Consider the following 11975-nt stretch of genomic DNA (forward strand, 5'->3'; position numbering starts at 1 on the left):
GCCTTGTGCCATGACGTCCCGATTGTACAGGAGTCGCCTATCCACGGTTCTTCGTCTGACGTGGTAGATAAACGGAACTGCCAATCTATCCTGTATCAGACCGCATTTGTCTAAAAAGAGATATGCCTCTGTTGGAATGAAGCCGCTCAAGCGTGCACTTTCAAAATACTCGTCGTTCGGATAGAACGCCCCGAAAATAAAATTGTTGGTCGAAAACAGTTTTATCACGAAATTGCCAATTCTTTTGATTCAAGCCCCGTTGTATAGGACCTTGTTGGAATAGTAATGCACATAAGAAGATTCGGCTGTTCGATATAAGCGTCGTAAACACTGCCGCTCAAACACCCGAAACTTCTCCATCTGGGAAGGGGCAACGTTGAACCACACAGAACAACCATAAACAACCATTCGCCGTATGAGGGCCATTTAGCAAATTACCTGATGGCTGACTGTGAATATCAACGATGACCATCTTGGGCCAATTCTTACACGTATCCCTCGTGGCCCTAGCCAACGGAGTCCGGAACAGAACTGTCTCTGACTTCTGGACATTTATTTTTAGTTTCCAGTCGTCGCAATATCGCTGAATCTTGTCGAAATCACGCTGCAAGAGAATTCTAATAACCTCAACCTTTCGGGCCGTTCTGTACGCAATTAGATCGTCGGCGTACGCAATTGCCTTTGTAAGACTACCTATCAGATCGCTGGTGTAAATGCTGAAGAGGATCGTCGAATTCACCGCTCCCTGTTGAAGACCATTTTTAATTGAGAATGAATTGAAGTAACATTGCTACTTTTGACAACAAACTTTCTACCGTTGAGCATATCATGAAGTATATACAACAATAGCTTGCTTATGCTCAGTCTGCTCAGTTTTAGGTAAAGACCCTCTAACCTTACGGTGTCAAAGGCCTTTTCCAAATCAACCAGGACAGCACCTGTGCATAGTTGTTTTGATTTATTCCATTGGATATCAGAAACGAGTTAAGACGCAGCATGAATTGTGTCATGACCCGTCTTGAACAAAAACTGTTTATCCGGAATTATTTTGTTGTCCGCAGCCCACTTAGTCAGAGCCCTTTTAATGATCTTTTCGAAAACTTTGCTGATGATCGGAAGAAGACTTATCGACCGAAGATTTGACGGGTTGGAGTTGTCCTCTCCCTTTTTCGGGAGAGGATGAACCACAGCAGTCTTCCAATGCACTGGATAATATGCATTATTCAGTGCATTATTGAAGAGCGTGGTGTAAATGTCAATTGCTTCCATCGGTAAATGTCTTAGTACAACGTTGGATATACCATCGACACCTGCTGACTTTTTGATTTTTATTGAATTGAAAATGAGCTGAAGCTCAACCTTCGTCACTAACAAGGGACTTCATCCCGTTGGCTCCGCGATTATGGCATTTGCCAAGGAGTCGTCATTGAACCGCGTGAAACCGCGGTTCTCAGATCGCCATTGTGTGAGTCCAACGCACTAACCATCATCCCAGAATAATAATTCAACTGACAACTTTTGTAACCCAACATGAAAACCTACAAACTTTTATGCAAAACAAATCGACAGACAGGATAGGAACTTATCAAAGTGGGTCGCATCCCATTTTTTTTGAGACTTAATATTATACTCTCCTATATGACTCAAGCTGTGCTTAATTTTTATTTAAACCTATTTTCATCTAAAATCAACTTTTTCTGTCTGGACTTCACCCAACCCACCTTAATTCTAAAGCTTTTCTGTCGCACTTTGTATGCAAAACAGAGGGGGTATATACAATATACATTACTTTGAATTTCAATTTAATGAGAATTGATTCAAGGTGCTATCAAAAACCGAATCATTTAAATAACACCTTACGATAACCAGCATCACATTTCAATTAAACTCTAGATAGGAAGACTGGTTATCGTAAGCCTGGCTGTCTGTTTGATGTCTATACCAACCCATCAGGGATTATTATTTTTCCATTGAATTATTCCAGTGGTTAAAAACTTTACTCCCGCAAAACTTGTTTAATCAACTTCTTTTTTTTTAAGATTTCATAAGTTTTTTCTACTTTCATATCGAGTTATTGTAGATCCTATAACCACAAGGTTCTTTTTTATATTCAGGGACAAACTCATTTGAATATTTAAAAATACCAAATCCCCAGAAAGCAAGACGGATTTTGTTTTAATGTAAGAGCAATCGAAGATCATAGCAAACTGCTGAAAACAAATATAAATGAAAACCAATAAAAAACAACGAAACAAAATTAATTCATGCCAACTCGATCTTTTAATGCATTTCCTTTTTTTAAACCATTATCTTAATTGAAGCTGATATTTTTCACTTTTGCTGATTAAAAAAGAAAAAAAACAGAAATAATGACATACATTAAACTCTTTAGTGTCCTCTCATTACCTATAAAAAAAGAGGCTGGGTTGCGAGCCACTCTGATAAACTTCCCATCCCGTCGATTTGTCTTGCTTAGAAGGTATGTAGGTTTAAGTGTTTTGTTAAAAAAGATTTAAGTTGAATTATTCTTAAAAATTGAAAAATTATATTAGTTTTTGGTATCACGTCATAATATATAATATAAAATTTAATTCAACTAACTACCGTCATTTGTTCGTGAGATATTTTGGGTGAGCCAAATTGTTCACCTTTATTTAAATTGCTATGGTAAAAAACCACTGACGCAATTTTTGCGAGGGTCGTTTCTGAATCTTTCTGCATTATTATCTGTATAACAAAATTTATTTGAAGTCGATACCTGTACTAGTTCTTGAGCTATGGACGACGAAACAACGTCGCTGCCCAAACCAATGTCGCGCCGCCACCACCGCCTACGACACGTAAAAATGATTACTTCTCTAATGCTAAACAATTGACGAAAATCTTAATTATGGTAATAAACACATTTAATATTATAGCCATTCACTTTATTTGAATTAATTAAATTGGCAAGTGGCATATTATGTACGCTTTTATCAAAGGCTGAAACTTTAATTTAAGCACCCAATCACGTTGTGGGTTCTTCTTCCGAACCGAAACCCTATTTTTACACGTGCTTTTTGAATGTTCCACCCCCATTAGTCTTAGCCATCAGCTATCAGCCATACCCGATCCATGTCGACGTTGGACGTCGAGGATGATATTGCCTAAGGCTTTACCAAGGGCTCTTTAAATAAATCCCTCAGATTGCCCCCGGCTAACATAGATAAGAAACTTATTTGAGTTCATCCTTGTCGTTTTGTGTCGTGTCGATGTTAGTGGTAGTGGTGGTTCATCCTTTTTTTCATTCCCTCATCCTAAGGTTAACTTAACTTCATAGCAATGAGGAGATGGACACAATAAAAGCAATAAATACAAAACCATAATTGTACACTCTTATATTTCAGACACATCAAACTTCAACACAAGACATACCTTTAACAAGATTTTGTATCTTGAATGGTGACAAAAGCGTATCCAATTAGATCTGTTTACACAACAGGGCAAGGACCTTTGTGATATAGCACAAGAAGCTCCAACTCGAACTCGAAAACATCGTAGCAAAAACTCATTTATTATATTCGTACATAATTCGTACTCGTCCTTCGCATAGGTATCTATCTATCTATCTATGTATCCAAAAGATACAAAACATTCGCTTCGAGCTCAGACAACAAACCCGCACATTTAAACTCTCCTGAAGAGGACAATGTAGCAGCAACATCAACAAAGAATTCCCAACGAATTCCCGGCGAACACGAGGACGAGAACAAAAGTATTAGAAAATAGCGGGCGCCACAAATGCCACGTTTACACTTATCATATATACTCTACTCAGGTATACCTATCTACCGTACGTTTGTTTTTAATCAATTTTTTTCTTTTTTGATATTTTTTTGCGGTCAGGACACAATTATTACGGTTTAGCAGAATTTTTGTTAGATGATTCCTCTTTTCTGGATGAAAGAGAGAAAACATTAAATTTCATTTGGTCGCATGTTTTATCGATTGTATGACAAGGAGAACAACGCCAGGGTTAACGATGACGAAGTCGAACAAAAATGCAAAAAAAACTGTAAAGGCTCGTGTTGGAATAACGTTAAGGGTGTTATATTAATGGATAAAGTGGGTGGTTGTATGCATTAGAAATGAGTCTGTTCGTATGATTTGTACAATTTTATCGAATTTTCATCAACAAAAAGCCGGCACTTTAGACTAGACTCGACACATCGTCATAACAGAAGGAGACTTGAATTTCGAAATTGACACAAACGTTAATAGTGTCGAACAATTTAGATTCACGTCGCAAAGTGAACTGAATTCGGAATGAAAGAGAGCAGGATATTTAAAGGAGCGAAAGTGCTGGGATATTTCGAAGCAATATTTTGATAATTCTTGTGGATGATTCAGTTAAAATGAGTTGAGGTCCTAATGCGCATGAATATAAGATGGAAAGGAGTTGAGTTTTGGGAAGAATGCAACTGGTTGGATTCTAACAGAAAATGTTAAACTGTTAATATTGTTGTACTATGTACTCCCTTAAATTTGAAGAAACTCGTGGCAGTGTTATGCTAAATGTTAACTTATATATATATTTTTAATTCAAAAAATTCATATAATGAAAGAAAGTAATGAAGTAAATACGTAAGTAATTCATTTATTTACATTAATTAACAAGAATTTTATACAATATTTTAAATTTTAATGGTATGGCTATGTTTTTCAATCATGTTAAGGATACGAGTATCTATATAGTCTCTTGTACCGTAAGATTATTTTTCACGAAAAAGAAGCGCCTTAACGATTCTATGGGACGAATTTTTCGTCGCACTCGCGTACAGTTGCAAGAGTACTGAAAGTCCTTGGCATTCACAAATCCGTTGATTCGAAAAGTACCTCTCCAATTATTCCAGTTCCTTAAAATGGCGAATCCTTCTTCCCCTCCAACTATCGTCTAATAGCACTTACGTCCCTTCTTAATAAGGTCATGAAAACGCTGATTAATTATCAGCTTAAGAAACATCTTGAAGAACGGAAGCTTATTAATGACCGACAGTATGGCTTTCATAGCAATCTGGTGATCTCTAAGTCTATCTCACTGAACAGTAGAACAAATCTTTACATCGTTTTGGAGAGAGGATAATTATTGCACTTGATATTTGAAAAGCATTTGATTAAGTTTGGTAGCAACCTCTTTTATCGAAAATATCTGCTTTTGTATTGCTGAATCTCTTCTTCGTTGGATTAGAAATTACCTTTCGTACCGTTCAATTTATGTTGTATTGGATTGTTTCAAGTTTGAAATCCATAAAATAAATGCTGGTGTCGCCCAGGGCTCCGTTTTGTCTCCGACTCTCTTCTTTATATTCATTAACCATCTTTTGTCTGCCAATTCTAAGCCATTAAACTGTTTCACCGCACGACAGTTTCCACAGTTTTTCGTATTCGTTTCTAGATTCACATCCTCCTTCGGATGTGGACGGCAGCATATGATAAGCTCATTAAATTCTGATCTCTACAGCATTGTCCAATGGGAATTACAAGACCGTATAGGTACAAACATATAAAGGATACTAATAACCCCTTGATGGCCTGTAAACTATTTAAACAAAAATTATAAGGACCATTTAAGTTGAGTACTTATAGCACCTTGTTTTAAAGATTAGGGATATCTCTACATAACTCAGTTAATAATTGAAATAATTTCTGGAACCAAGATTATAGTTGAGGTAGGGTTGCCAGAAGAATTTGGATGAAACTAGGCAGCGAGATTTAAAATCCCGGACTTTCCCGGACAAATTAGAATCCAAAGAACAGTACAAAACGAGGACACAAATACATTACTTTTTTCAAAAAAATTGTTTTATTTGGGTACTTCAGTTTTTTTTAATAATAAAAATAAATTAATTAATTTATAAATAGTTACATATCTAGTTACATATTACGTAGGTACATCTGTCATCATATTTCATAGGAACATTTCATATTTTGTATACGTTAAGTTATTAACATTTAGCACATTATATACATTTTTACACATTGCATAAATGAAATTTAAAAATAAAAAAAAAAGTTTAAGGTACCCCGTAGGTTGGATATTTTATAAATACATACCTACATAGTTAATTAACTGAAAAGATTTTTGGGAATGATCTATTCTAATTGTATTTTTCATTGCTTCTTATTTTGTTAAGTATTTCACCATCGCTTGACATTAAAGAATCATAAAAAGATTCGCAACTCAATGCTTGAAAATTAAATTTTGTTAAAATTATGCCTTTTACAGTGTCGGGTACCAATTTGTTTCTTTCTTTTGTCCACTGCGAATTAATCAAAGAAAAAACTCTTTCAACATCGGCATTGTGACTAGGAATTGCGAAATAAAACTCCGCAATTTTGATTAATTCACTGTATAATTCTATGGAGGTACAACTTTTAAAGAATTCAGTCCATTTTGTGTTCACATTAGTTTCATCGCAAGGAGAAAGGTTATCCATATAGTGCTTGAGATTACAAAATTGATCGAATAACGCACTGTCCCCGACATTTACACCTTTTTCCTGAATATAAATCAAACATGGTTCAACTGATTCCCACGTTACGTTTTTATCATTAAATTGCATCCACGAGAAAACTTTAAATTCTTCGAAAGGTTTTAGCCAGGATTCAATATATTTGACAGTTATATTATAGAGGTTATCGGTATCAATTTTAAATTTGTTTACTTTTTCTTGTAAACCAGATTCAACAAGCTTTTTCATGATAGACTTAATTTTAATAGGAATAAAATTACTATTGATTCGCTCTTGTATATTGCTTACAATATTTTGTAAAACATTCACGGTCTCAATAATAGATATATCTTGAATATTAAAATTAAAAATAGACATAAGAGAATGAACTAGAAATAAATACGCCTCACTCAAATCATCTTTGAAGAATTCAATCAATATTTTTGGTGGGTTCTCAACTTCTTCGAAATAGGATTTTAAGACTTCAAACATGAGCAAAAGGCGTTCAACTGCAGGATATAAAGAAAGCCACCTGGTTTTTGAATGGTATAAAAGTGGCTTGTATTCATTGTCAAGGAATTCAGCAAAATCTCGAAGTCTTTCCGTTCTGACAGTATATATAGAGAAGTAGTTATATATTTTAACAATGATTATATCAACATCAACGGGGAGAGTATCACATCCGTGAAAGATTGCATTGTTCAATACATGTGGTGGGCAGCCTACACCGATCATATTTTGGTTTACTAATAATTTCAACTTCGAATACACATTATTCGAACCTTTCCTCTGTCGGCCACCGAAGTTGGTATTGCAGTTATCAGCACAAAACCCAATACATTTTGTTAATAAATTATTTTTTGTAAGAGTTTCTACAATCAGCTGGGTTATAGTGTCGGATTTTTCATTTTTTTCGAATGCAAGATTCAGAATCTTGCTTTTAGTTCCACCATTTTTAAAATCGTAATATCTTATTAAAACAGGGAACATTTTCAAGGCTAAATGGTTACTAGCATCTGTTTGAACACTTATAAAAGCAATTGTTTTTAAATCACATAGTACCTGTGATATAGAAAAAGGGGCAATAACGTTGGTGATTATTGCAGTAGCCTTAGTTCGTGCACAGGACAGTTGCTTGCAAATGTTTGAGTCGAAGTATATCTTTTGGTTTAATTTGATGGTGCAATCGAGTGAATTGAATGATTGGTGATGAAAAACAGTGTGGTATGCAATTGTTGCCTCTGCTGCCTTTAAATGTTTTTGGTCAGCTGCCGGTCGCCTTACAACAAACGAATCCAACGCTGCTGACGATGTTGACGCTCGTAAATTTTTGGAATGTTTTTCGGACTTAACGTGATCTTCGATGTCCCTTCTACCTTTATTTGCAATTGAAATTGTACAATTACAAATGGAGCAGCACACCTCCCAGTCGTATTTTCCTTTTTTAAAAGAAGTAAACTTTGTCCTCAAATCTTCATTGAAAGTACATTTTCGTCTTGGCATTGTGAGCAGCTAAAAGCATAATTATATAATTTAAAACACAACTCTCGTATTTGCAAACTTTTATCTTTTACCTTTAACACTCTTTTATAATAAAAAATTTGTTTTCTTTACGCCCACAAAATTAAATGAAAAACAAAAACATTTAGGTGCAAATCCAATCCACCAACTGAAAAAGATGACATTGACGTTTGACAGCCAAAAAATTCTGTTTGTGTAAATTCTGTTCAATGAAATTCTGTTCGTTTTGAATTTCTCTTTCAAAATGATTGGTTCTGTTTATTTCTTTAATCTTATTAGTCGCGATTGGGTTTAAGAATAGGAAATACATAAAGAATATTAAACAACTTTTTTTTGGTGATGAAAAGAGGACAATCCCGGACAATTAGCAAAAACTATCCCGGACGTTCCCCGCATAGGTTAAAAAGAGTACATGTCCGGGAAAACCCGGACGGATGGCAACGCTAAGTTGAGGTGACTGTGGATTATTCTACTGAATGAGTCTTGCGCTTCTTATATCAGTGAAAGCCACGTTATGTCCTCATTTTTCTTTATGATGCTGTACATTTGTTTTTTTTTTCATGGTTTACAAGCTGAATTCATCATCCATTCCACGCTACACTCATCGCCAACAGATTGTCTTCTTGCAAACTACCAGTCCTTGTTTCTTAACTCATATAAAAGAAGTTTTTTTTTTAAAGTCTTGTGCTCTGATATTTGCTGCAAACTTTGATGATGTAGTCAGCTTGAGACTTTAAGGTGCTTGTTAGAAGTTTTGGAAGTCATGGTTCTAAATAAATGGCATAATTAGGTGTATTCAGATGTGATTAAAAAGTTTCTTTCTAGAATTTCTTACCAATTTTTCGACTCCTTCATATTCTTCTCATTCCCAAACCTAAGCAGCATACAAGAGAGTAGATTTCACTACTGAATTAAATATTTTGTATTTTTTAGATAAATGGATTTGTTTGTTGAAGAATATATTTGTCCATGTTAAATTTATCAAACTTTCTGAGCTTTGGGCTTTCTCCGATAATTGAATATTGAGATTTAATGTTGGGTTCAATTTCAAGCCTAGATATTTGATATCTTTTTTTACCTCCAGTTGCATACCATTAATACCATTATATTTCCAGGTTCTTCCATTATAAGCGCTTTGTGTACGATTAAATACCAATATTTTGGATTGATAGTTAGGTTGATTCTGAAAGTATAACGAGGTCATCGGCATATGTATATTAACGCATTCACGGTGCAGCTAGCTATTCTTATTCCTCCAGGAAGTTCATCCGCAACATCATTTATAAATAACGAGAACAAAAGAGCGCTTAGTGGGCACCCTTGATTGATTCCTGTGCTGGTGCTAAACCGTTCTGAAAAACTCAATGCATTCCAAACAGCAACCTTCGTACCCTTGTACATCTCTCTAATTAGTTCCACAACTTTGTACATATACCAATTTGTGTCAGCTTTAAAGAAACATTTTTTTTTTCTGAAAACTGTCAATAACAAAAACATCCACAAAATGAGATATTTTTGAAATTGATATGAATCAAGCGTTAACCATAAAATTAAAACTTTGTGTTCGAAAACAAATGTTTACCAATTTAAGTAGCATTTTCAAATTTCTACAAATTGGATGAATGACATTAATTTGAGAGATTTCAAGAACCGAACATCAATTTTTACAAAATTTGCGTACTATTTTTTGCGGATTTTTATAAAAAAATACTGAATATCGAAAACATTTTTATCTTTGAAATAAAAAAAGTTTGAAGACAACATTTTTGATTTTTGAAAAGTTATTTGAGTCGAAACTTAATTTTTACTAAGTTTTAGTATTGTTTTTTGTTAGGTTTTTATTTTTTTTTTTTTAAAAACTATCAATTCGTTTTGTTATCAATTTTTTTCCTAACGTTGAAAACAATATTTCTTATAAGATAAAATTAGTTTGAAGCAATAATCTCAAGTTTTCGAAAAGATATTTGAGTCGAAATTCAATTTTTACCAACTTTGGGTAATGTTTTTTTTTAGGTTTTTATTTTTTGATATTTTTCAAAATTTTTCACTGCACAAAATTAGTGTGGAGATGAAATCATTTTATATTCGTTAAATTTTCGAAGTGACAAATTTTGTTTGCAGTTTTCTTGATTTTACTTTCAAACGAGTATCGAGGTGTTTGACAGTTTTAAAAACAAATACAATTTTGGACAAGAATAATTATTAAAAAAATGGGCACCGTTGGAATTTGGTTTTATTTGCAAGGAAATGAAGAACGGTACGAGCAAATTGAACGCAGAAGAATAAGAGACAAAAAAAAACTTCACTCGCAAAGACATTTGTTGTAGAGTGATTATTTTCGATTTTTCCTTGTTTTGAATTCTACTTTCGAGTTACGTAGTTCGAGGCGTTTGAGGTGTGGCACGTAGCACCGTCCTGCTTGAACCACATATCGTCCATATGGTTTAATTTGGGCCATAAGAAATAAGTTATGATTATGTTAGTTAATAGCAATCGCTGTTGACGGTGACCGCCTCATTAACGTCGTTTTCAAAAAAGTACGGACCAATTACGCCGCTAGCCCAACGTCCACAACAAACGATAACTTTTTGAGGATGCCATATCAAGGGTGCACCTCGCGTGGGTTGGTATCGTCCCATATACGGCAATTTTGCCAATATTGGGTTCTCTTCCAAACGATTCGAAGAGCAGTAAGCGAGAAAATGTCGTTGTCTATGGCCAAGAACTTTGAGCTTTTGGGTCAGTAGGATCTTGTACCCTATACAATGCATATGTGCATATACTTTAGAGCTTACTAACTTTAATTGATAGAAGAACGCGGTTAGGTTTTGACTATTTTTTTTAAACACGACCAATCAATTAAGTCTTAGGGTTTAAGCTATTTGTATTTTTTTTTGCAAAACTCCTAAAAAATGTACATATATAATAAATTTTCTTTTAAAATTGTTGTCAGTTAAATATTAATTAATTATTGAAAGATTTGGTATTTAACTCATAGATTTCTTATTCAAAACGGAATCACTTAGAAAATATAAACGATTGGGGCAAATTTCCACCCATAGTTATGCAATGATTCAAATGAAAATAGCTTGGATGAATCTTTATATATGCAAAAATGAAGCGTTTAGTTCATAGATTTACCGGGGGACCAAGGACAGGTTTTTTAAAAACCCAACACTTCAAAAGTTCGAAGAATTGATTTCTATAGTTTTGCTGAAGTTTCAACACAATCAGGAAAATTTAATGTGAACACAAGACGATTTCTATTTAATACGAAATACCAATTCTGCAATAAATGGAAGCATTCAAAATAGTTCTCTCCAGCAGACGATATGCAAAATGCATACGGATGTACTAAGGATTGAACAAATCTCATTTGCACCTAGCATTCTATCAACTTCAGGTTCAGAATACACATTCGATTACTTCATGATTTTTTTGTGGATTAAAAAAAGATTAGCTCAAACGAATAAAGGGAAATTCTTGCTATTTTTATTTTCAAATAAAATAAAATTAAACTACATAAAACTTATCTACAAAGAGCTAAGGAAAACTTAAAAATCCAAGAAATACCAAACATTGTTAATACAGCCATTAGGTATTGTAGGTAGCTAAGCGTCCATTCAAAAACATTTGTAATAATTCAAAGAATATTCCAGTTTCGTCCGGAATTTGGAAAAAAACATCAATGTTTAAGAAAAAAGGGAAAAGAAAAAACAACTACAGATGTTTTCATTTCTTTTTAACATCCTTTTAAACTTCAAACGAAATATCTGTTAGAGTTATATCTGTTTAGCCCCCGGCAAAGTTTCATCAAATCGAAATGCTCAGTTCAGTTTATCTCTGCTCAGTTCCTGTTCCTGTCCGATGCATTTTGTATCTTCCTTTTGAACTTAAAAAAAAACTTCCAGGTTCTTCTTGGTGAGTTTTCAACTTGGTCATCTTGTAGCCCACCAGCCATTA

The 11975-nt window shown here is 34.2% G+C and overlaps 1 protein-coding gene across 1 annotated transcript in view; it reads right to left on the reverse strand.

Annotated features, from left to right (window-relative positions):
* The window catches only part of LOC129941473 (uncharacterized), a 52139-nt gene extending 43710 nt beyond the window's left edge, over positions 1–8429 (reverse strand). The window contains exons 1-2 of the mRNA XM_056050113.1: positions 8066–8429; positions 6705–8003 (exon numbers count right to left, since the gene is read on the reverse strand). Of these exons, the coding sequence (XP_055906088.1) occupies positions 6705–7994 (1290 nt within the window). The 5' untranslated portion in view covers positions 7995–8003; positions 8066–8429. The remainder of the gene's footprint in view (positions 1–6704; positions 8004–8065) is intronic.
* Between the last annotated feature and the right edge of the window lie 3546 nt (positions 8430–11975).

Source organism: Eupeodes corollae, chromosome 1 (assembly GCF_945859685.1).
Source record: "Eupeodes corollae chromosome 1, idEupCoro1.1, whole genome shotgun sequence".
NCBI lineage: Eukaryota > Metazoa > Arthropoda > Insecta > Diptera > Syrphidae > Eupeodes > Eupeodes corollae.